Source organism: Podarcis cretensis (assembly GCF_951804945.1).
Source record: "Podarcis cretensis genome assembly, chromosome: 5".
Lineage (NCBI taxonomy): Eukaryota > Metazoa > Chordata > Lepidosauria > Squamata > Lacertidae > Podarcis > Podarcis cretensis.
This window is the reverse complement of record NC_137174.1, coordinates 38,838,488-38,865,487: the sequence shown is the minus strand read 5'-3', so window position 1 is coordinate 38,865,487 and position 27,000 is coordinate 38,838,488. Positions and strand designations below refer to the sequence as shown.

Here is a 27,000-nt window from a genome sequence, read left to right as displayed (position 1 = left end):
GGAAGTTAAGTCATCTCTTAACTTTGTAAAACTTACAACTTCTGAGTTCTCTAGTTTCAATGATTTTATGCAAGAGCAGGCTGAATAATATGTCTATTATGTGCAATTTATGACCTATAGCCTCAGTTTGCCTGGTACAACATGATTAAGTATCAACATGGCCTGGAAAATAATTTAATCACCTTAAACAAGTTCCTTTCAATATAAAACTTATACTGTACTCTCTTGAGATTTTAGATAATTCCAAGAGCCTGTTTAGACAGAAGATTTTGTAACATATATAATCAGTGATGCTACATTTTTGCAACAAGGAAATTGCCAGTTGCACATGCTCTAGTCACTTCCAGATTGGACTAATGTAATGCGTTGTTCATGGGACTGATTTTGAAAAGTGACCGGAAACTCCAATTGGTGCAAAATGTGGCATGAAGATTTATGATAGGAGCCTGGTCAATTTATTATATTACACTAATACTGCATCAGTTGCATTCTGCCAGCTTTTGAAGACACAAATAGACTTGAAACAGAAAATTGCCTCCTTGCTGGGACCTGCAGGGGATGCTGAGATCACAAAATTATAGAACTGTAGAGTTCAAAGGAACCCAAAGGCTCATCTAGTCTAAGTCTCTGAAATGCAGGAATCACAGCTAAAGAATCCCTGATAGATACCCATCCAATCTCTGTTCAAAAACCTCCAATGAAGGTGTTGTGTTCTAAGCTTGGATCCTAAAATAATAGGCAGGTAGGATCCTAGATGGTGACAGCAGCCACGAAATTAAAAGACGCCTGCTTCTTGGGAGAAAAGCAATGACAAACCTAGACAGCATCTTAAAAAGTAGAGACATCACCTTGGCAACAAAGGTCCGTATAGTAAAAGCTATGATTTTCCCAGTAGTGATGTATGGAAGTGAGAGCTGGACCATAAAGAAGGCTGATCGCCGAAGAAGTGATGCTTTTGAATTATGGTGCTGGAGGAGACTCTTGAGAGTCCCATGAACTGCAAGAACAAACCGATCCATTCTTAAGGAAATCAGCCCTGAGTGCTCACTGGAAGGACAGATCCTGAAGCTGAGGCTCCAATACTTTGGCCACCTCATGAGAAGAGAAGACTCCCTGGAAAAGACCCTGATGTTGGGAAAGATGGAGGGCACAAGGAGAAGGGGGCGACAGAGGACGAGATGGTTGGATAGTGTTCTCGAAGCTACCAGCATGAGTTTGACCAAACTGCGAGAGGCAGTGGAAGACAGGAGTGCCTGGCGTGCTCTGGTCCATGGGGTCACGAGGAGTCGGACACGACTAAACGACTAAACAACAACAAAAGGATCCTAGAATGCAACTGATTGGCCTGCAGGAGCAGGCCAGTCAGGCTCCATGAGGGAAGCAGAATCAGCCAATCACACCGGACCTATTGTGTAAATAATGTATATAAAGCCAATGGTTTCGGGGGCGGGGGGATTCATTTACTGTTTTGATGAGCTGCAATAAAGAGCATGAAATCACTACGCAACTCCAAGTATATTTCAGAAGGAAAGTCCAATACCCTCCAAGCTAGTTTGTTCCACTCTGAAACAGCTCTTACTGTCAGAACATTCTTCTTAAAGGTTAGTCAGAATCTCCTTTCTTCTAATTTGAATCCATTGGTCTTACCCTACACAGGTCTTACCCTGTGAAGCAGCAGAAAGCAAACTCCATCTTCCATGTGACAGCCCTTCAGCTATGTGAAGATAGCTGTCATATCACCTCTCAGTCTTCTCTTCTCCAGGCTAAACATACCCAACTGCCTCAACCGTTCCTCATGAGGCTTGGTTTCCAGACCCTTGATTATCTTGGTCGCCCCACTCAGAACAGGGGTGGTTGCCCAGTGTCTGATCCTAGCTCTGTGCAGCTTCAATAGAGCAAAATCACAATGGAACAACCAGGATATTGTGTGGCTGGATGTGAGAGTCAAATGATTTTTCTGTTTTAATGCTATTGCTTAATGTTGCCTAAAATCTGCCACCTGAGATAACCGCCTCATTCTGCCTAGTTGTAGCATTAGCTCACTGCCTTGTCCCTCACCTCCTGGCAAATCCTGGCCTTTCCTCCTCTCACTGGGCTTCCCTGCAGTGGCAGAGTCCACACTCCAGTAGAGTCCATTATTTTGTCACTGACCCTTGTCTAAAATTAGCTGATCATTGTAAAACAAATCTCCACTTCGTGTTGCTCCAATTAAATTACAACAAAATTAATTTGAAAAACCCTTAAAAACCAATTAACCTTTATTTCAACTCTTCCTTATTCCTGGAGGCAGCAGAAAATCTGAAAGACCATTCTGGTAGCAAAACGTCATGGGCTGGTTTTAAACATGCTTAAGGCAAGGGCTTCCCTGCCTTCTGTTCAATTTCAGTGTTTGGTGTGTTGTTGTTTTTTTAATTTCATTAAAATTCTTACTGCTTTGATATGTGTCTTGATTATGAAAAGTTCATTTGAGATGGATTCTAATTAGCCGACTTGCACAGAACGAAGCCAGAGTTGTTCCTACACGAAATATTTGCACCTTTTAAGCCATGGGTAGGCAAACTGAGGCCCAGGGACCGGATCCAGCCCAATCACCTCCTCAATCCGGCCTGCTGATGGTCTGGGAATCAGTGTGTTTTTACATGAGTAGAATGTGTGCTTTTATTTAAAATGCATGTCTGGGTTATTTGTGGGGCATAGGAATTCATTCTTTCCCAAAAAAAAAATATAGTCTGGCCCCCCACAAGGTCTGAGGGGCAGTGGACCGGCCCCCTGCTGAAAAAGTTTGCTGACCCCTGTTTTAAGCCATAGAGAAAAGGATTGTGTTGCAGCACATAAAGCATTGCATCAGGTCTGAGAGAAGCCACAGCCTGAGGAAGGAAACAGTGGTGTGTGGTGAAATTTTTTGTAGGCGAGCAGTTAGGGACAGAGGCGCCAGCTTGTGAGGGTGATTGGGGAGGCAATATCACAACATCATAATGTATGTGTGAGCATTGAGCCTCCTTTTCTAAGCCTGGCTGATGCTTCCCAGGCCTCTGACAGAATGCTAGGACCCTGCTGCCTCCTTCCCAAAACCGGGCAGGGGGGCTCTTGGACCCCATCACTGCATCACACCTCCCTCCCTAAACCAGGCAGAAGCTTCCTGGGCTTGGTCGGTCCATTGAAATTAAAATTATGGCCAGATCCACACCATACATGATGGCCATCATTATCCATGGGTCAACTCTGAGTAGAACTAACCATCTCAAATCTTTGACACCTGTCCTGTGGTTTGGGCCATAAGTAGCACAGTTGAGAGAAATTGCTACCATAACCTTGGAAAGCTCGGTTATTATGCATCAAATCCCTTAATTGTTATGAAAATGTATATAATATTACTGAGTTTCTCTCTCTCTCTCTCTTTCTCTCTCTCTCTCTCTCTCTCTCTCTCTCTGTGTGTGTGTGTGTGTGCACTCACATACATGCATGCATGCACACACAGAGGGATTTTCGTTACCTGTTCCTGCATTACATCATCTCTCCCTGAGCTTTTAATCTTTTAGCACAGACCTTGTAAGCCAATACCAAAGCTTAACCTGTATAAATCAACAAATGTATTGATATAAACAGGCATTATCCAAAGTATTGGCTATATTCTTTTCTTCAACAATTCCATTGGCAATATTTTTTAAAAAAATAATATAAGCGCTGTACAACGTCTGGTGCCTGAGAGCAATATCGCCATCTGGTGGGCACATGTGGATTTTGCTAACACAAGACTTGGATTGTCAACTTGATTTTAGACACATGCTTAGGACTCACCCAAAACAGAGTTGTTAAATAAAGTTTAGCAAATTATCCAGGATGTGCAACAGAACGATCACAATATCTGGAACAAATCAGTCAACTGCAATATCCCAAAGAAATCTGGGCCTTGCAATATCCTGAAGAAATTAGGAAACTGCAATATATTTTTTTATCTGCTCAGGTGATAGAGACTTGCATCTCAGCAGAGCGTTTAAATTATTGATGATGTCAGATCCATATTTCTTGATCAGTTGTCATTCTCTGGCTCTGCACTCACAAGAACTAATTCTAGCATTCTCCAACTATGAGCCATCCAGGTTCTGTGAACAAAAAGACTGAAGTGATACTATACATTAACAGCTTGTTTACACTTAACGGTGCTGCCACTGTTCTCTCCATGTAATTATCCTCAGACTTGCTCACACCCACAATCTCTTAAAGCACAGCATTCACATTTGTAGCTGGACAGCCTTGCAATCCCTCCTGTAGTCATGATGGCACTTGCTGAGCTTGCCATGATGGCAGAAATTGCTCCTGCTTTTTATGCCCATTCTTTGGGCATTGTAATTGACATGGGATGAGGACTACACATAAGGAGTTTCAATAGCAGGGCTGTCCTAATTCCTATTAAGCAATTACTTTCTTCAAGATATCCACAGAGCTGCATTAGGCTTAAATGAATAAGAACAGTGTCTTGCTTGTGGTGGGGGCTGCTGTTCTGGGCGGGCGGGGGCGAGGAAGTAAGTCGCAAACTCAGCTGTGCAGATATAATTACTGGTGTGGTTCTCTGGCTTGGGGCATGAAGTTATAGGAAAAACGACAGTGCTATAATGTTCAAGACGGATTGGAGAGTTAATGTTGTGCTCACACACAAATTGAAAGTTCCTGCATTGAAAGCATTCTGCAACAGAGCAATATTTCAGTGGGGGAGGGGTTGGGTGGATGGGGGGGAGCTTTGAGAAGCTACTACCATGTCCTCTGTTCTGTTGGCTAGCTATGATCAGGACATGAGATAGGGCAATTTACTACCACTATGTTTTCCACTTCCCTCTTCCATTGATGACAAAAGAAGGGAATGATTAGCTCCAGGGCTGATGTCATCTTCAGTCAAGGGTGCCAACTTGAACAAAATATTGGGGGGGGGGGTTAAGCCCTGCCCTGCATAATTGATCACATGACATGGCGCACACACACCATTTGAATGGGAATTCCCCTCAGTTTTGGCCTGGCCCCCTCAAATATTTTAGGGGAGGGGGCGAAGGGACCTTGGCCCCTAGGAGTTGGCTCCTATGTCTTCAGTCCCGCTTTGAGGGACATGTCAGCAGAATGAAGGGGCTTAGGATCCATGACTGACCTCCCTACATGAAAGGCAGGGTGGAAAGGGTCTCCCAGGCTGAGAGACTGGGAGAAGAAGTGGGAAATGGGAGAGTCCACTTCTCTGTATGTAGATAAATGACAGAAAATGTGTTTTTAAAAAAGAAAAGGATACATCACCTGGTCTCAGTGGCAGCAGCCCCCTACCCACCCAAAAGCTGACCAACCCGGAGTTTGGCATTTGGTGATTACATGCGCACCACCATGTACTTTGCTATAGATTATTTATTTATTATTTAAATTTGTATGCTGCTTTTCCATACAAATATGCTCCAAGATCATCACAGCTGGATATCAGGGAAATTATGGAGGTGGGTGGTCAGAAGGGCAGAGAAGATCATGTGTACCAGCATTGACTCTAGGCCATTATCTGTTTGCTTCATGTTTCTCAGGGGGCTTCCACAGAGAAGAACAACAACCCTAAGCCATGTTTTGGCAGGAGAATAAATTAGGTAAGCCAAGTCCGGCTGTGATCCAACAAGCAAGTTAAGTACCTTGGATTTCAGCCACTTTGGATTCAATGAAGCCAGCCTTCAAATCCATTTAAACCTAAGAATTCTGGCCCAATCATCCATTATTTGTGGTTTGACTTTTCCAACATGTTGCCCAGCCTGTTGATCTCACACTGAGTCCACTTTACTTACAAGCCGATATTTCTCTGAATCCACCGGCCTTCCCGCCTCCAGGCAGGCTGTCAGCCACGAGACGTCCAGGATCCTGAATTTCGCACTGTCCTCCACCTTCTGTGCTTGTAGCCATTTCAAGATCTCAGCGCAAGAATTATTCTCAGTCACAATGTGTGTGACAGAATCACTAGGAAAGAAACAAAGAAAAAAGTGTTTCTCTCAGTTATCAGGAATAACCTGGAATTTTGCTGTCCCCAAAATGAACAGGGGGAAGTGATTTGACGCCACGATGCTTTCGATGACACCTTCAGACTAGACTGTCCTCTGACGCTCAGTATTAATTGATGCCCTTAAGGCACATATTTTTTCCCCACCATTGCCTGCAGCACTGAAAATATTTGGCCTGCCCACATGCTGTTGCAATGAAGAGCCTCCTTAAGGTTACCTGACAGCCTTGAGAATTAACGGTGCGCCTGTTCATTGACTTGGAGCTTCATAACAGTTAAGAGACAGTTGGGTTAAGCCCTTCAAGCAATGCCACTGCTGGTATTTCTCAATAAGCTGTCTGTACTTAAAGCTATGGTTTTCCCAGTAGTGATGTATGGAAGTGAGAGCTGGACCATAAAGAAGGCTGATCGCCGAAGAAGTGATGCTTTTGAATTATGGTGCTGGAGGAGACTCTTGAGAGTCCCATGGACTGCAAGAAGATCAAACCTCTCCATTCTGAAGGAAATCAGCCCTGAGTGCTCACTGGAAGGACAGATTGTGAAGCTGAGGCTCCAGTACTTTGGCCACCTCATGAGAAGAGAAGACTCCCTGGAGAAGACCCTGATGTTGGGAAAGATGGAGGGCACAAGGAGAAGGGGGCGACAGAGGACGAGATGGTTGGATAGTGTTTTCGAGGTTACCAGCATGAGTCTGACCAAGCTGCGGGGGGCAGTGGAGGACAGGAGTGCCTGGCGTTCTCTGGTCCATGGGGTCACGAAGAGTCGGACACGACTAAACGACTAAACAACAACAACAACAACAACAACTTGAGCTTCTACATATGGCAGCTGAAAACCAGCACAAGCCTTGTGCCTGATGCCCACAGGCTTGTGATCTTCAATATACCAGTCCTCTGGTTTAATCTAGGCAGAGCAGGGACTGCATAGTGACTATACCTTTAAAGGACATTTGAAGCAAATTCTTTCCCTCAATGAATTCTGAGCACTGTGGTTTGTTAAGGGTTTCTGGGAATCGTAACTCTGGGAGGTATAAACTACAGGGCCCAAAATTCATTGAGGAGGAAATGTGCTTCCAATGTGCTTTTCAGGGGATAGCGTGCTAAGCCGTTTAAGACGCTTACCAAAACTTGTTTCTAAAATTACTGCCCAAATAGGATAGCACCATCTCGCATAATTTCATGTGGCATAAGCCATATGGGAAATATATGGTGAGGCATTAATTTACCAAATGGAAGCAAGAGCCAATCAATCAAATTTAGCTGCAGTGGCACAGTGACTTGACTTGCCACAACAGCTAACAACCAGCCAACGCCTTCCAGAGAATGCTGGAATATGTTGCAGAGCAGAAAAATTAACAATTATTATGTCTTTATTACATTTCTGCATTTGCTGCAGCCTCCAGAGAGTCTTCAAGGGCAGCTCCACATAAAGTGCATTGCAGTAGTTCAGACGAAAGTCATAGATTACTAAGCCCTGGCCACCCTGGTCCAGGAACAGCTGTAGCTGCCAAACCAGCCTAGTATGACCATAAACACCTCTAGGCATAGAAGCCACCTGGGACTCCAGTGACGTGACTGGAATCCAAGAGTTCCCGCAGACTGTGAACCTGTTCTTTCAGAGGATTTCAATCCCTCCCAGAACAGGTTGTCCACAAAATTTCCAGATACTGGAACTGTCCACCCACAGCCTTATCAGAATTCAGTGTAAGTACATTGGTCTTCATGCACCGTGTCACTGATTTCAGGCAGCAGCCTCTCCTGATTCAGATGGAATGGAGAAACAAAGCTGTACTAATGACCTGGTGCTTCAAAAAGCCAAACAGCTGTTCCCAGTAGTTACAAATAAATACTGAATAACATGTCTGGCATGCTCTGGTCCATGGGGTCACGAAGAGTCGGACACGACTAAACGACTAAACAACAACAACAACAACTGAATAACATTACGTGACTGAACCACCCCCTAGTATGACCTTGCAGGTAGGAATGAAACCATCACAACACTGTACAACCAACTATTGCCTTTGTCACTATACCATGTGCCTGAGCTGGGTCAATACTCACCACTATGTTCCTATAACTGACTTCAGAGGAACAGGACTCATTGTCACAGACACAGAAAAATTGGTTTGCAGTGCAAACTGCAGGCTGCAGCAGGGAGGCGGGTAGGATTAAGTTCTCTACCCAGCTTGCTGGGAGCCCAGTCCAGTTATCAGGGCAACTGGGGAGAGAGGGATGGTGCACTCAAGGGCAGAACTACACAGTGAAGGTCATGTGCAGTTTGACCCTAATACATCTTGAAATGCCAGTTCTGAAATTCCACTAGTCTGGCATATTATAGAAGGGAGGATCCAAAGAATTGCCATCCTGCTTCTGCTTTGGATTATAAATTGTTTTAATTGCATGTTTTATTGAATTTTTCCATTGATGTTGTAAGCTCAGTTTTTTTAGTGGAAAGATGGGATATGTTTCCTAAGTTAAAAACATATCTGAGTAATCAGATTCACTGTGCATCAATGTTCTTATCAACACTGAGCTAGGTTCTGCCTAGTTGTCTCAACAACAACAAATTTCAGTTAGAGATGTTTAACTTCTGCTTCCTGTGGTTTATATCCCTTTATATAAAATGTGCATATTTAATGTATATGTATAAAGCTGACGATCTGGGAACTTTGCCATTTCTGCACTCACAACAGCAGCAGCTCAGCCAACAGTGCCACAGTTTCCTCTGATACTTTTACAGCTGCATCATCTTCTTGGCAAAAAAAAATAATGTAAGAAGTGCGGGATTTCCACAGATATTGTTGACAATATTTTAAAATTGACGGTTAAATGGTCTTGGCTGAAGTGAATTCAGAACGGATGCAGGAAAACAAAGTGATGCATTCCATTTCCTCACTAACAATATGAAGTGTATTTGCAAGATTTTCTTTCTCCACCTTTTCCTTGCTCCAAAGGCATTACTCTGCCATCACACACACACACAGGTATCTTCCCTAGCCTGGAAATGCCAAGGATTAAATAACTTAATGGAGCCTCCAGGAACCACCCCAGCCCCCATTAACATAGGCTTGGTTTGAATTCTGTATCTTGGTCACACTAGAGCAGGTATGGCTCTCCAGATATTGTTGGCCTACAACTCCCATCATCCCTGATCCTTGGCTATGTTGGCTTGGGATGATGGTAGTCCAACATATGGAACATACATTTCACCATCTCTGCACATTCTTTTACATGTGCAATTGGTATTTGTTAGGAAATAAGGTACAGTGGTACCTCAGGTTAAGTACTTAATTCGTTCCAGAGGTCCGTTCTTAACCTAAAACTGTTCTTAACCTGAAGCACCACTTTAGCTCAAGGGGCCTCCTGCTGCTGCCGCGCCACCAGAGCACGATTTCTGTTCTCATCCTAAAGCAAAGTTCTTAACCTGAAGCACTATTTCTGGGTTAGCGGAGTCTGTAACCTGAAGCATATGTAACCTGAGGTACCACTGTACAAGCATGTTTGATTAAGTTTCATCATACCATCATGTTAGGTAAGGAACCATTGCCGGTATGGAAGGAGATCAGAAAGCCATTGCGAGATGAATTAGATGCACTCCTGTTACAGGTAGGTAGCCGTGTTGGTCTGCCATAGTCAAAACAAAATAAAAGAAAAAAAATTCCTTCCAGTAGCACCTTAAAGACCAACTAAGTTAGTTCTAGGTATGAGCTTTCGTGTGCATGCACACTTCTTCAGATACACTGAAACAGAAGTCACCAGACCCTTCTATATAGTGAGCTCACTATATAGAAGGGTCTGGTGACTTCTGTTTCAATGTATCTGAAGAAGTGTGCATGCACACGAAAGCTCATACCTAGAACTAACTTAGTTGGTCTTTAAGGTGCTACTGGAAGGAATTTTTTTTCTTTTAGATGCACTCCTAATATTCTACTTGAGAGATTCTATTTGAAAGAATTAAGAGCAAAAATTAAAAGCAATTTTGCTACACTGGTGCTCTAAAGCATGGGAATGACAAAAGAGGTCAGACAACTGGGACAACTGGTCGGACAATCGTTAGTCACCAGCCACATGATGGCAAAGAATGCATGCAGCCTGTTGTGGATGCCATTGACCATGATGTACCAGAAGAGAAAGAGAAGCATGTCTGTGTTTACCCAAAAGACACAGGAAGAGGCCTTTATTTGCAATACTCTGTTCAGTCCGGATCAGAAAAGATTTAAAAATAATGACAGAATGGAAATCTGTTCAACTCCAAAGCACACCAGTCTCTTAAAAGGTGCATTTGAAAGAACTGCCTATTCAGACTCTAGCAGAAAGGGAGATAAAAGATTTTATGAGTGAACTCTACAAATACATTTAGGTGCAGAGTTTAGGGATGTGTCGGCACATAACAAATGGGGGAAGATAAAGTGTGTGTGTGTGTGTGTGTGTGTGTGTGTGTGTGTGTGTGTGTGTTCAGGCTGGTGATCTGAAAATTGTTTAGAAACCAATTTATTCCTTTATCATTAAAAGAATGAAATGTCTGAATAGGCTTCTGAGAAGCAGTAATGTAAAATGAAGGACTCTTGTTGCTTCAGAACTGATACAGTAACTTGTCTCAGGAGGATTTCTGAATCTGAAGCCACTATCATTGTGGTTCCCACATTTTCCTATAATTTTTCTAAATGGCCTAGAGGCCCATTGAGGGGGGAAAGGCGGGAGCTCAGTCGGTAGAGTATGAGACCCTTAATCTCAGGCTTGTTTGTTCAAACCCATGTTGGGCGAGATCCCTGCATTGCAGATGTCCATCTGGTCCCTTCCAACTCTACAGTTCTATGATCCTATGCTGAAAGCTAGGAAGAAGACTCACATGAAGGTTATCTTGGTCACCTGAAACCCGGGAAAGCCACTGCCAGCCAGTGTTGAAAATACTGGGCTAGATGTACCAATGGTGTGATCCTGTATAGTGCAGTTTCCTATGTTCCTGCTAGTTTCTTGCAGCAGTCAAGAATTGTAGCCTATGCATATACGCAAAATACACCTCTGTTGAACTAGAGTGCATTTGAACATTCATTTCCTTGAAGCTATATAGACATCAAACTAAATATGTAACTCGAATGCTAAGTGAAGTTTCACAGAAATGTTGCTAAACAGCCCACTTATTCCACTTATTATTCAATTCAGATCTCTCTGCTTCGTTATCTTCCTGTCAATTTCCAAAACTTTTAAGCGACAGAAAAATTACTAAAAGACAGCTACAGAATATCTAAGCACATCCTTGCAAACCAAGCCTGCAATTCCATATCCCTACTTACCTGGGATAAATTACTTCTGAGTAGACATGCATAGGACTGCACTGTCAGAAAAGATGTTAAGCTCCAAGTCTATATACAAAAGAATCTAATGAATGGTGAGGGTGGAGTGGTAGGTTTTTTTCCATACCTTAGCTCATTTTCTACCCTGAAGCCTTTTCTTCTTGCTAAATCCATCAGGAATGTCCTTCTGCTCATTCCCATCTTCTTCTCAACAATAAAAATGATTATGTCATTGAACTGTATTTTGTAGCTCACAGGAGCTGAAAGTTGCATCCCTTTCCACTTCTTCCTCATGGGAATAAGGCCTGTAGCTCTGATCATATTCATGACACAGTGCAGACTCTGTCTTGTTTGTCTAAACCAACGCTTCACTCAGAAAAACCAGCTTGCACTCAGTCTGTCTGCCCAGCCAACAGGCAGCTTTTGATGGCACCATCCAGTGATGTCATTTTGCTCTATTTCTCTTCCAGGCTCACAAGCTCAAAGCTACATGGGAGTAAAAACACCAGGCTTTTTTCAGACTCTGTGTGATTCATGCAACTTTTACAACTTTCTCTAAAGTCAGAAAGCAGAAAAGGTAGTGCAGTTGTCACTCCCAATTCTGTTTGAAAAATCTGTCCGAGGAGATAGTGAAGCAGCTTCAGAAAACTTTGGTTTCAGCTGGTTTTGAAATAAGAATATCATCAGTACAGTGAAATGGTGCTAGGTTTCTGCTAGGTTTCTTTCTCTTAAGCTAGGAGTGTGCCCCAACCACACGACTCAGATCAGATTGCAGTTTGGTGCTTCAGAAAACAGTCTGACTCAGTCTGAAACACTTTGCAGGCTGCACAATTTGGCTCGGGATCTGTGGCAGAGTCAACTTCAGGAAAAGCAAAGCAATTCCCCCTCTCCATTCACTATTGGGAAATTTTAAAAATAGCCACGGATTTTGTGTGCAAGCTTTACAATTAATTGGAGGGGATCAGAAATGAAACACATTTGCTTTCCTCTTCCAAAGCACTGAGACTGAAACTTGGTAAAATCCTATCCTCTGACTGCAAGGTTGATCTAGCCACTAACAACAGAGTTCTCCTTACTCTCTCTCCTGCCACAGGGTTCTGTTTTATCTAACCCCTCACAGACATCTCCCAATCCTGGTGTTTTCCATTTAGCAGTATGTAGGTATGTGGGTGGTCCAATGTGCAGCCCACAATTGTGTTCTCAGTAAAAACTGAGTGCCATCCTGACACTACCTTGGGTGTCACTATACAATTCACAACCCAAGAGCAATCAACTCGTACTAGAGAAACTCTTCTGAAGAGGCCAAACGCAGTCTACAGATTCATGGTTTATTATCATGGCTTAATATTCTCAACCTGTAAAGGCAGTTAATTAGGATACACAACAAAGAGAACTGTGGCAAAATGAACAGGACCTCCATCTCATATGATCCATGACATCCCTTGACCCAATACAATATACCAATGGGTCAATGCCCTATGGACTACTGCTCTGTGCAATATTGTGGACCATCATGAGTACTGGACACATTTCCTATATTCAGATCAATACATGAACAGAGAAAGATGGTTATATTCCCAATGCATGCTGAAAGACCACACAAATATTACATTAGAGTTTTAAAAAACACTCTCCCTTTATGACCACTTTCAGCAGGTGTGGAACCAAGTTGTCTAGAGGCTGGCGGGAAGCCAACCTACAAAACTTCCAGTTATCTGAGTCACAGCACCATATGCAATATCTTACTCTTCACCACCCATGACTAGTAGTACAAAACCATAATGGCCACAGAACTGTTTGTGGTACAGGGTGTGTCTTAGACTTCCCTTAAGCCTTTTGAAAGTGAAGCTGCTTGAGTGCTGTGTGCAGCGCAGGGATGATAAGGAACACTCAAGCTTATTTAGAAGCAAATAGCCAGGCTGTGGGCAGAGAGAAAAGAGTTCCACAAACATTTGGACCATTAATAGCAACTAACTTTGGCTAGGTTGTGCCCAGCCCACTAAGTCTTACAGTAAGCTGTATAAAGCTTGGTCCTACACATAATGGGGACATAGGGAGCTTCCTTCATCCTCTCTCTTTTGCAATATTGTCTACTTGGACTGGCAGAAGCTTTTCAGAATGTGAGATGGGGTGTTTTAGTCACATCACAACTGTTCACTGGTGCAGACTATCGCCACCATGTTATGCTGCTGCTGTAAGAATTGCACTGGCTGCCAATTGGCTCCCAAGCTAAGTTCAAGGTGCAGGTAGAATCACAGAATTGCAGAGTTGGAAGGGACCCCTGTGGGATTCTCACCTAAAGCATCCATGATAGACAGCTAACCAACCTCTGCTTTAAAAACTCCAAGGAAGGAGAATTTGCAACCTCCTGAGGGAGATCGTTCCACCAGTAGTGGTGCACAAAGCCAATATTATAATGCCACTATTAAAATCTATGGTGTAGCCACATTTGGAATGCTGTGTTGAGTTGTGGTCGCTTCACATCAAAAAGAAAATTGTGGAGTTTGGAAAAGTTCAGAAGAAAAGCTACCAATATGATGAAGGGTATGGAGCAACTCCCCTGAGAAGTAAGGCTAAAGGCATTTTGGCCTTTTTAGTTATAATAATAATAATAATAATTTATTTGTACCCGCCCATCTGGCTGGGTTTCCCCAGCCACTCTGTGTGGCTCCAACAAAGATTAAAAATACATTAAAGAATGTAAGAAGTGTCACGACAGAATTGTGTAGAATTATGCATGGTTTGAAGAAAGTGGATAGGGAAATGTTTTTCTCTCTCTCCCATAACACTAGAACTCAGGAACATCCAAAGTAGCTGAAGGTTGGAAGATTCAAGGCAGGCAAAAGTACTTCTTCACACAGCTCATAGTTAACCTATGGTGATGGGCACCAAGTGGATTGGCTTGAAAAGAGGACAATTTCATGGAGGAAAAGGCTAACAGTGGCTGCTAAGCATGATGGCTATACTCTGTCTCTGTGGTTGGAAGCTGTATGCTTCAGAATACCAGTTGCTGGAAACCACAGAAGGGGAGAGTGCTGTTATTGCTTGAGTCCTGCTTTTGGGTTTCTCTGGTTGGCCGCCATGAGAACAGGATGTTGGAATATATGAGTTTCTGACCTGATCCAGTAGGCTTTTCTTTAGATAGAATTTTAGAAATGTTCAGTAAACATTATCTGAAATGTTCTGAGTTATGAACAGGTTACTCAGGAATACATACAAATATCTGTAGGTCACTTGGTTAGAGCATGGTGCTGATAACGCCAAGGTTGCAGGTTCGATCCCCATATGAGACAACTGCTTATTCCTGTGTTGTAGGGGGTTGGACTAGATCAGCCTTTCTCAACCTGTGGGTCCCCAGATGTTGTTGAACTACAACTCCCATCACCCCTAGCTAGCAAGGCCAGAGCTCAGGGATGATGGGAGTTGTAGTCCAACAACATCTGGGGACCCACAGGCTGAAAACTGCTGGACTAGATGATCCTCAGTGTCCCTTCCAACACTACAATTCTGATTCTGAGTTCAACAGAATGCTCAGGTGGCCAATACAGACTTTGGCACACATGGACCTGAGGGTGTTAGATCCATGTGTTTGTTGTACGTTATTGCATTCCATAAGTAACCTTGAGAGAGTTTTACACTTATAAAGCATCCAACCAACTTTTCTAATAAAATAGCTCTCATTGCTCGGTCCCTGCTCCTGCCAACCTAGCAGTTCCAAAGCACATCAAAGTGCAAGTAGATAAATAGGTACCACTCCGGCGGGAAGGTAAACAGCATTTCCATGCGCTGCTCTGGTTCGCCAGAAGTTCGCCAGCTTTGTCATGCTGGCCACATGACCCAGAAGCTGTACGCCTGCTCGGCCAATAAAGCAAGATGAGCGCCGCAACCCCAGAGTCGGTCACAACTGGACCTAATGTTCAGGGGTCCTTTACCTATTAAGAAACAATGCAGCCTTTGCCTACCTGGTGCCCCCCCCCATTCATGCTGGCCAGGGCTGATGGAAGTTGTAGCCCAATCCCTCTGGAAGGCACCAGGTGGGTGAAGACTGAAATAAGACACCCCTTACAAGGGAATTGTGCAAAATTACATGTGCTGGAACCAGTGGCGTAGCGTGGGTTGTCAGCACCCGGGGCAAGGCAAGTAATTTGCGCCCCCTAACCCGTGGATTTGTGCACCCTAACCCTAACCCCCAGATGTTGCGGCCGGGCCCCCCTGCACCCCCCACGCTACGCCACTGGTTGCATTCATGCCACCTTGAGATTTGTTTGATTATTGTTCTCATTTGACACCATCTATAACTTATTTTTGGCCCGTCTTACTGATATTTGGGTAGAATAATAAACTGTTTCATGTTTATGTCCCTGTGCATCTGATTAAGAATGAACACAAATGGCCTTGCAAAATGCAGGCTATAAGAACCAGAAGACAAGCTTTATTTCAGACAGCAAATATGACTCAGGCACCCAACAGACCCCTCCAGATCAGGAAAGCTGCATTTCGTGGAGTGGTGGTGATGTCGGGAGCAGAGGCATAGGGGGGGAGCAGAATCCTTTATTTGCTCACTATTTCCTTGCTGGGACACAGGTGGTGCTGTGGCTTAAACCACAGGGCCTAGGACTTGCCGATCAGAAGGTCAGTGGTTCGAATCCCCGCGACAGGGTGAGCTCCCGTTGCTCTGTCCTTGCTTCTGTCAACCTACCAGTTTGAAAGCACGTCAAGTGCAAGTAGATAAATAGGTAAATAGGCACTGCTCTGGTTCGCCAGAAGCGACTTAGTCATGGCGGCCACATGACCCGGAAGCTGTACGCCGGCTCCCTCGGCCAATAAAGCAAGATGAGCGCCGCAACCCCAGAGTCGGCCACGACTGGACCTAATGGTCAGGGGTCCCTTTACCTTTTTATTTCCTTGCTGCAAATTGTTCCTGCTGGAATTGGCATTCTGATACACAGAGGTGTAAAATCCAAAATGGCAGGTCCCCAATTGACAGGAGACATGACTGACCAGAAAGTGAGCTGCTCTGCGACCCAAGAGGAAGCACAAAGAGATCCATTCATTTATAATTACAGAATTTATATTTATATCCTCCAATTGGACATGGGCTGTAGCTCAGTGCTAGTGCATCTAATGTACGCATTTTAGTGTCTTCCAAAACAGCTCCCACACAGAACACCTGAGGGTCATCCAGCCCTGATGGGGCCAGGCTCAGGTTCTTAGGCAAGGTCGCCCATCAGCATTTCCTTGGGTTTCGCCCCACCTCATTCATAGCCTTCATTGTTGTAAAGGCTTTTATTCTAATCCTCTCTTTACGCCTAAGGGAGACTCCTTGCCCTGCTTCCCTGGTTCTTATTGACTTGATTTGTTTCCTGAGGCTCGCGGGACTTGCGTCTGTCACTCTCCAGCCGGGACACTCCTCTGCAATTGTGGGAACACCTTGTACCACTTACATATATTCTAGGATCGCAGTGTTGGCTATCCAGACAATCTGGAACCTCGTGGCTTTGTTTTAGCGAGAGGAGGAAGGTCGCCTTCTGCGAGGGACAACACCCCCCCCCCTTTATAATCTAATTCAGTTAAAGCAGAAGGAACCTTTGCCAGTTCTCCCATCGCGGGAGGGAGGCAGATTATTCCCCCCCCTCCTTTTCAGGTGGGCTGTTGATTGATTGGAAATATTGCTCCCTCGCCCCCTTTGAGGGTTTCAAAGTCCATCAAAGGGCGACTTACAGGCATCGGGCCATTAAAAACGGAGAGCGGAGGGTGGGCTAGGAGCCTTGGATTTTTATAGTACTAAAATCAGCCTCGCCCTTTGGGCACTGGGGAGGCTTTGCCTGCAGTCTCCAGATTCAGGGCCCCTTGAAGGAGCGGCCAAGCTCTTCGCTGCTAAACCCGCCCTAGACATAGGTTTCAAAAATCGAATATTGGGAAGGGGACGAAGCCGGGAAGAGACTTTCTTCCTCCACTTTGCCTTGGGTTGGGCAAGCGCCATCTCCCCTCCAGAAGGAAGCGGGGAGCCCGGGCGACTCTTGCCCCCCCCCCTGCCCGTTGGCTCTCTCGCGCAGTCCCGGCGGGCAGGCGGGCGCTCTGCACATGCTCGCGGAGCCTCTTTCTCAGCTTCCCTGGATCTGGTTTTCGTCGCAGGAGCGAGGCCGCGGCGCCCGCGAGCATGTGCAGAGGGCCGCGGAGAGCGCGGGCGGCCTTTCCCCTGCGCGACTCCGCCTCCGCCCAGGGTGGCTCCCCGTCCTGGGTCCCTCCCCCGATGGCCGGGAGGAGGCGGGCAGGCGCGCTCGGCCGTGCCTGGCTCGGAGGACCAGCCTCCCTCGACGGGGCGCTCACGGGGAGGAAGGAGCGCGGCGCCGGCGCTGTCGCCGACTGGACGGCCGGCCGGGATCGCCCAGGGGGAATCGGCGCTCTGCACGTGCTCCGGGGCCGGCTAGCCGCTGCGGGGAGACTTCACGCACCGCTTTCTGAAGTACGGGCGACGCAGCCTCCGCGAAGGGCTCGGCGCCGTCGGAAGAGCCCTGCGCGGCCCGAAGCTTGCTGCACTGTCCCTCCCCCAGATAGTCCCTCCCTCGCTCTCTCTCCGCTCCGCACAGTGGGCGGCGACCCGGCAGCTCGGATTCGCACAACCAGCACTGTGAGAGAGTGTGTGTGAACCAGGTAGGGGCAGAGAGCTGCGAGTGCGCCCCCCAAAATGTTGCGCCCGGTGCGGCTGGCACCCCCTGCACCCCCCACGCTACGCCACTGGCTGGAACGATCTGTGAAGACATGGCTCGAAGTACGTTGTCACCTCTTTCCTCAGATGTAAAGAACTCTTAGCATTTTCCAGTGTCTCAGAATATCTTCCCCGTCATTTTTGTAGCCCTTCTGTCACTTGTTTCTCTTACGAGACTTGCTGTTCGTTTGAGATCTGGTTTTTATTTACTGCTGTGCATTCCATCTGTTACCAATGCCGGTTCTACCAAAGTCTACACGTTTAGAAGTAGCTTGCCACCGGTCCTTTTCTTTGTCTTTGACTAAAATCTCAGAGGAACAGATTTAGAACAGGGATACATGTGTTATAGATAATGGGGTTTTTCGGGGGACAGGGGTGCATATCGCTTTGAATAGGGCGAAGGCATACACATGCAAACAAATAAATATACGGTAAGCCAGGTATAAGACTGATAAATAAGATGTACTCTAAAGTTGTTTTCTGTGTTTTCTTTCTTTCTTTTTGTTTAATTTATTATCACTTCAGGCATCTGTTCTTATTACCACCAGGGAATGATTCTGCATTCATTACAGCTTGAAACTTCTGTTCGTAATCCAACTCTGTCTGGGTAAAGTGTTAATTAGTTGTAGTTGCTGTCATTGTTAAGTTGGCAGCCCCAGGCCGCAGCAAAATATTACCAGCACATCAGGCTCTAAGGATATGGATTCCACTAGGTGCACACAAAGGATTTGCATGACTTATAGCTCTGATCAGATGTATTGGACATTAATTGCTGCATCAGCAAATACTCCCCCTGAAAAGCATACCATATGTATCTATTTCTGGAGACAGTGTCTCCCAGCATTTTCTAGTATAAATTATGATAAACTGCACACAGAGGTTTCATTCAGGCAGTAGGATATTAAAGAAACAAAGCATTATCCTGCTACTTTAAAATGATTATGGCTTCAGAGGCAAGCTAGCACTAGAGAGGAGCAAATATTGAGAATATGCACAAGCCTTTGTTCTAAATATAAGTTGGGAAAACTTTGTTCCTCCAGTTGTTTTTGTGGTTGGACTCAAACTCCCATCATCCCTCACCGCTGGCCATGCTGGCTGGGAGTAGTAGTCCAATAATATGTGACTAGACAGGTTCTTGTTTGGCTATATCTGCTGAACCTGTTTGATTTAGTGTGCTTCTACTGCTGAGGAGGTATCGTAAGGAGTCATAGGGCATCGAAGCCAAATGGGTCCCATGTAATGCTGCTCAACCAGCCTGCTAATTTCTGAGACATTGCCCAATTAATTTCTGGCTTCTGCACTGAAGACAACTCTCAGGCAGCACATACCCCTCAGCATGTAGGCCCCAGCCAACTCCAGAAACCCCTAGCCCTACTCCTCCTTGTTGATAATGTCTGTTCACTTGCACCCTCTGTGTGAGGAAGCTGATAACAGTGAGAAGAAAGAGCAGCTCTCTCCACTCACCTTGCATTTCCCTTTGACCAGCCATTGGATGAGATAAGGCCCAGGAGAAGAGGTCAGGTGAATGGGCAATGCCAACAGTGGCAAGGAGGAGGGTCCCTTGATGCCCTCTTCCCCAAAGGTTCCTAAAGCCTGGGTCCAGCACAGACAAACTCCATGATTTTGGGAGTGTTTGTATGTAATCTCAGAACAAATACATCCCTACTGATGCTCTGACAAAACAATGCCACCAAGATTGAGCATGTAAACACACAGTCCAATATCTCATTGACTTAAAACAGTATTTTATGAAATTTTATGTTAAAACAGTATTTTCTGCTTGACTTCATGCTTTCTCTAGTACACTCCAGTAAATATCAAGAAGACTGCTACATGTACCTAATAAATCTGCGTCATTGCCACATTTCCAAAGTGCACATTCAATTAATGCTTTGCTAATTTTGTTGAAAACACTTTTCTCTGTGTGTTGTCTTATTATTATTCTCCAGATTAACAGAGTTGTATGAAGATCCAAACAGTAACTGATTACAATGCATTATGTGCCACTGATGGTGGAAAACATATGACACTTCGTGAAGATAGATACATATTAATTAGTGGAAATGAATGAAAACAACCCAAAGTGTTGGGTTTAAATAAGATTTGCAGTGTAAAAAAAATATACCACCTTTTAAAAGTAATTCTTTTGACTATATTCCCATGGGGATAAATGACAGGTTTCTGTAAAGTGTACAATGCTAGCAGCAGCAGTGGATGGTGTTTAGGGGCAGAGGGACTTACCTGACCTCCTGGCAGATGAGTCACTACAGTTTACTGGGAAGCAAGAGGTAGAGGTGAAATCAGGGTGCTGCAAACACACAAGCAGGAAGGCTTGATTTGTTGAGCCAGTGTGTTTGCACCACACCAACCCTGCCACTGCCTCATCCTTCCCCAACCTGAAAAACAGTAGCAATGACTCACCTGCTGGGAAATCAGATAATCACCTCCATCCAACCATGCTGTCCGCTACTGATTACAAGGTGATGTTTTTTCAGTGCAGTCCACTTAGTATGACTATGTCTAGATCCAACTTAACATCTTCTTCCTTATATATCAGCGTCCAGTTTCTGTAAAGTGTCTTCATTTTATTGTAGCTGGCTTTGTTTTTTGAAGCAAGCACATGGTTCAAAACTGTAGTTCAGTGTTAGAGAGTTCAAATGGATGGTGTCTGCTTTGCACTCTCCATTCAAGAGAGATAACAGAAATTGCAACAACAAGGTTGAAAGAGATACATGCCCCTTTCCTCTTGCCTTAGAGAGAGCCAAGCAGGTGTTCAACTGTTAGATGAGATGCAGGAGGTTCTTGCTCCCAAGTGAAGGTTCTGAATCAATTAACTGCCTCTTATTCTGTAAATATGAACCAAATGGCCCAAGAATGCACTAGGAACACCAAAGGATCCCCAAAGCTGCTGCTGCAGTTCTTAGAAAAATCATGCTTAACTAGTATTGCAGTCCACGTTGCTATATTCTCAGGCATTTGATCTACTGAAGGGAGGAATTTAACTATTGTTGAACTAACTGTGATGCAAAGAAATATTGCATGTTGCTGCTGTCTTAGCAGGAGAGAGATTATATAATTTCTCCAGCTGATTATTTTCAGTTCCTCTGTCCTGTGCAGCCCAAGCCTATTCAAGTTTACTCATAAAGCTCAGGGCCCTTCCAGACTGGTGGGTTCCTCAGATTTCTGAAACATGTCATAGACACAATAATAGTCTATTGAGGTGGATTAATAATTGTTGGAAGAAAGTACCGTATTTTTCGCTCTATAAGACGCACCAGACCACAAGACGCACCTAGTTTTTGGAGGAGGAAAACAAGAAAAAAAATATTCTGAATCTCAGAAGCCAGAACAGCAAGAGGGATTGCTGTGCAGTGAAAGCAGCGATCCCTCTTGCTGTTCTGGCTTCTGGGATAGCTGTGCAGCCTGCATTCGCTCCATAAGATGCACACACATTTCCCCTTACTTTTTAGGAGGGAAAAGGTGAGTCTTATAGAGAAAAAAATATGGTACTTACTCACATAGGGAATAGTTAAACTATGGAACTCACTGCCACAGCAGACAGTAATGGCCACTAACTTGGATGGTTTTAAAAGAGGATTGGACAAATTAAAGGCTATCAATCGCTACTAGTCATGATGGCTACGTTCTGACTCCAAGGTTGGAAGCAGAAATGCTTCTGAGTAACAGTTGCTGGAAACCACAGGAAGGGAGAGTGCTTTGGGGCTTGGGTTGTGCTTTTGTGTTTATTTGGTTAAGGTCTTAAATTACTATTAAGCCAGGTTGATTATTCTTAATTATATTTTTAGACAAACAGAAAGACAGGAAAGGAATGATCCTTTTAATCGTGAGAAAGAGGAAGCAGTCACATAACTGGGGCAGCTTTGTGGAATATTCATGCCTTAAATAGGGAAGTTTGGATTCCTTCCACCCCCATCACATCCAAGGATGTGTTTACCACATCTGCTGTAGAGGAACACCCTGAACAACTTTTAGATAATGAAAACGATTCCCCTGACGATAAGTGACCTAGAGGGTTTCAGCTGAATAATGTGACTTTTTAATCACCAAAGCTATTCATTGGGAATTATCCCATATATCAAATTTACTTTCCACTTGTAATTTTCAGAAGCAATGTAGAATCAGTCAAAGCACTAAGATTAGAAAAACAGAATGAAAGCAATAACAAATAAGAATATAGAAGATGATGATTGTGTGAACTGCTATTGCAGCCTCATTTTTCTACAGCTGCATACATTACATATATTTAAAGCATGTGACTTGGCCAAAAGAATCTTAGGAACCATAATTTAGGTCTCATGCAGCTACAATTCTCAGCACCCTTAAGAAACTACAGTTCCCAGGATTCTTTCAAAGAAGGCATGCACTTTAGATGTATGGCGTGTTCACAATCCAAAAGTCAAAGTCACTTTCAGAGGTCACCTTGTCCAAACCTTCCCCCAAAGTCAGGGCCACCCAGCCACCAGCCCCTACAGAGCAATATACACAATCCAGATTACAGCATACCACAAGAACAGAGCAGGTGCACTCCCAAAGCTGCCTGCAAAAGTAACTAGCTCCAGATGAAGAAAACCACACCATAGAGAGAAAGCACAGAAAGGGAAGGGAAGAGGCTTCCTTACCAACTGTCAATGGCAAACATGTGAGAACAAATGTATGAATCTGGACCAGACCATGAAATCCACTCCAAGCCAGATACCACCTCAGCCCTTCCCTTGAATGGTCACATTTCCATATTTTAAGCAACAAATCTACCCTTTTCACACACCAAGATACATAAGGAGCAATGTGCTGGCAGCCTTCTACCCAGTTACTTGGTCAGAAGTAAAGCCGTTCTCAATTCCTAAGTGTTCCAGTCCTGGCCAATCAGTTGCAAGGCATCAGTATGGCTGACAATAATGTGGCAGTTGGCAGCTAGCATTTGAAACAGCTTTAACGGAAACATAAGATAAGAAGTCAGGGCTGTAGAAAGAGTTGGATTTTGCTAGAGTCTTATAGGGACTACTCTAAACAGAGCTACTACCATTTCCAGTTTCCAAGAAGACCAGATGCTGTCTAAGAGGATCCTCAGTGTGTATGTTCTGTCTTTCCCCGGGTTGGCTGGCCAGGCTCCAGTGAGAGTGCAATGCCTCAATCCTGGTCCACCACTGCAAGCGGTGTTTCACTTTTACATAGCCATTACACTGTGGTAGTGGCAGCCTTAGAGACACCCCTATATTCTGTAGCATAGAGATAGACAAATGGTAGACTGAGAACCACTGGGAGATTGTTAGGCAATACATTACAGCATATAAGCAAGTAAGCAAATCTCTATTAATAAAAGGGCTCCACCATCACCTAAAAATCAGCTGTTAGAATTCTTGATGTAAGATTGTACAATTCAGATGTAAGATTGTACTTGTTGCATACAGGTCATCCCAGTGTTGTCTTCTTTGGCGATCACTCGTAGTCGAGTAAGATTGTCTTCCAAAACAGGGTTTTAGCAGTGAGTCCGTAAGTGACGGTGGAGGCCAATTCTGGATCCACACTTCCTTCCACAGTGGGGACAAAGGTTTCCAGGTGGGAGTTAACCATGGTGAGGGTTTGCCAAGCATGCCTTCCTCTTAGCACGTTTCTCCCTTTAGTCCTGAGTTCGGGTGTCTTCGAAGTCCATGACACCTTTGGTAAAGCCTGTTTTCCAATTGGAGTGTATAACTCATGTGGCCAAGTAGACAATTGCTTCCGTTACACCCTCAACCACCCAGACCAGCAATTCACACCTGGTTTTGGTTCATGGACCTCAGAGTTCTAGCAAACAACAAAATGGCTCCGCAGCCTTGCAGTTTTCCCACGGCTGCTTTAGAATTCACCATTCCACCTTAAGAGGCCCCCTGTCACCGAAAAACCATCGGGACTGCAGTCTTCTGATAGATTTCCTTGTTTAGAATTTCACATATTCTCAGTTTAAATTGATATTAATGCCCATCAAATACTTGCTTGGAGAACAGCAGTTATTTATACCAGACAACCCTATTTGTTTTGACTAGTGTAGTTATCAGCTGGAACTCTGCTTTCAAATAACTCAAACCAAAAAGAAAGAAAAAATAGTCCTTGCTGTTTTATAATTTAGAGGCAATTTGGTTCAGCTGCGGTTTTTCATTACACCACTATAGATACACTAATAATTCATTATCGTTCTTTTCATTTGCTCCTGGCTGAAATATCATGGGACGTACAAATAAACTGCCCTTGAAAATCTTGTTTTTGACATAAGCAGGAATTCAGTGCGCAGCTTGAAAACTAGAATGAGACCCAACTTCTCAGAGTGGTATAAAGCAAGTTAAAATATATTTCTGTTCCCTATCACCACCATTAAAAAAGCTGAAATATGCTGCACGGTGCCTACAAGTCAACATGTTATATCTGATATAATCACTAAGAACAAGAATATCACAAATGTTATTCCAGTAATAGCTCAACATAGTGATAGTAATCAATATGTAGAGCTTTTACTGGGAATATCATTTGCAAATGAGGTGACTACCTCAATCAGCTGATTTTGAGTTAGCAAGCAAGAGCAGCATTTTTTTTATTACTTTATTATTGTATTTTTACTGCCAGGGACAGGGAGAGACACTTGTGGGATTTTCTGCAGCGGTTGTCAAAACAATTCCTTGGGGTACAATTCGCTTTAACTTTGTGAGCCACCTCAGGCACTACAATGTCTTCAGCCAACCAGGATTCAAACCAAGACAAGAGCTAAATGCAAAAGAAACTAAAAACCAGGCCAACTAGTTTATATGAGTTTGTAGTGCCTGGTCTCTTATCATGACATAGAGAAGGCTGGAAGCCAAGTTATATATAAACTCAGGAATGGGGAGACAGAGGCTCTACAGATGTTTCTACAACTACAGCTCCCATCATCCTCCCTAACCATTGGTCATGCTTGCTGGAGCTGATACAGTTCAATGACATCTGTAGGACCAAAAGTTCTCAATCCCTGTTCAAGGTGATCATTGCAGGGATGAGGAACCAGATGTTGTTGGCTCTCAATTCCTCCCAGTCCCAATCTGCATGGCCAAGAGTCAGGATAATGGGAGGTCAAATTCCCCAACCCTGTTGTATTGCAATCCCACATTTATTCCCTGAAGGGTGGAAGTTGTCTGAGATTTTGCTGTGTTTTGCATGGTTGAAGACATCATAGCGAGGCTGCTCACCATTGTTAAGAGGCTAAAGATGTGCACAGAAGTTTATATCGGGCTTCGTGCCTGTGATAAGCATGCCACTTAAGTCACCTTGTGTTAATTTGATACAACATTTAAAGAAGAAATGAAATGTACTTAATTATAAGCCAGGTAGGTGTAGGTTCTCATTATAATTACTTTCCTACTAATGGAAGATTTGAAATAATTGACCAATCTATTATATATCGTGCAGATGTTTTATGAGACAGAACTATGTCAGCTGGCACCTCTGGCAAAGAAGGGCATTGCACATATTAATTGTCCTGTGGCACACTTTCATAGATGAGTTAAAGCAACACTAAATTATCCTCTGCCACTCTTAATTATATTTGCTTTGTTCACATCCTTCTGTGCCCATCTGGTGGCTATCCAACAGCAATGCATGCAGTGCTATACAAGTTGGCAGAGTTAAATGCCCTCCGATTGGTGTTTGTGTGCACGAGTTAACACATGTGTCCATTAGCACTGCAGGTGGAGTAGTTTCTTTGAAGATTTGGAGGGGCGGGTACTATACAAAGAGTGGCCAGAGATTATAGTTGTATGAACTAAGTCATGGTTCCCTGTTATTATTCAGGGAACTAGGGTATTAAAAGGAGGAAGGTTGGTTATCAGCACAGTACAGCTGGTGTGGGGGACTTTTGGTCCTTCGGAATTTGTAAATTACAACTCCCATCATCCCTGGCCATAGGCCTCACTTGCTGGGGCTGATGGGAGTTGCAGTTCAGCAACACCCTGAGGACAAAAGGCTTCCCATACCTGCCATGCAGGTTGGGAAAAGATTAAACAAACCTTTGTTAATATGTCTGACAAATATGAACCTCAAGTATCAGTTTCAACAGTAAAACTCCATACCCTTCAGCATCAAAAAAGGAACCTTGTGAATTCTGACAAAATGAAGATTTGGCCAGAGCAGGCCACATACCTTTGAAATAATGCATATTTGCATAGTCTAGACAAAGAAGAGTTCATAAACGTCATGATAACTTTTTGTAAAACAGGGGTAAAGATGTACTTAGAAGTAGCTCAGTCAAAGACTCCTTTTGGAGCAAGAGAAAGCAGGCTATGTGAATCAGCGCCCATCTAATAAAGAGCACCTAGACTTTGCTGTCCAACAAGATCTGTATTTTTGAAAGTGCCGCATTTTGTGTTTTTAGCTACTTACACTCTTCAGTTGTGACTCTCTTCAAGATGGTTTAAACTACCTTTAGAGTGGGTGTTGGCTACCGTTCCTGCAAGGGGGAAGGAGACACAGGAAAGTCCTGGAGATGTTTTCTAGGTTGGCATTTGATCATTTCAGTGAGTGATCACATTTGCTCATTGTTGATTTCAGATTGCATTAGACATCTGAGCCCCAAAAGGCAAATGTTGACAGGTAAGAAAGTAAAAATTGTATCGCTAAGGACAATGGCAGCATAGACACTATATACACTTAATGCTCTCACACACCCAAAGAAAGAATCTGGGGAACTATAGTCCACCCCTTACAGAGTCCTTAACAGGATTCTTGGGGATGGTGTGCTTTAAATGCACTTTAGCTGTATGGTGTATACTCAGTCACTAATATATCATTCAATCCCCTTGCATGACATTCACATGGGGCAGAGCCAGATGCTTTAAAGGCCATTTGCAATGGCACTGAGCCCTTAAAGAACATTGCATTCCTAAATGATCACTTCCATCTGTTGAGAAACATTATTACCTAGGAGATATATGCTCTATCTACCCTAGGTAATACCCATTGATC

At 44.0% G+C, this 27,000-nt stretch overlaps 1 protein-coding gene across 1 annotated transcript in view; it reads right to left on the bottom strand.

Annotated features, from left to right (window-relative positions):
* The window catches only part of DNTT (DNA nucleotidylexotransferase), a 137,922-nt gene that overhangs the window by 93,338 nt on the left and 17,584 nt on the right, over positions 1–27,000 (bottom strand). The window contains exon 2 of the mRNA XM_079978454.1: positions 5,802–5,970. Within this exon, the coding sequence (XP_079834580.1) occupies positions 5,802–5,970 (169 nt within the window). The remainder of the gene's footprint in view (positions 1–5,801; positions 5,971–27,000) is intronic.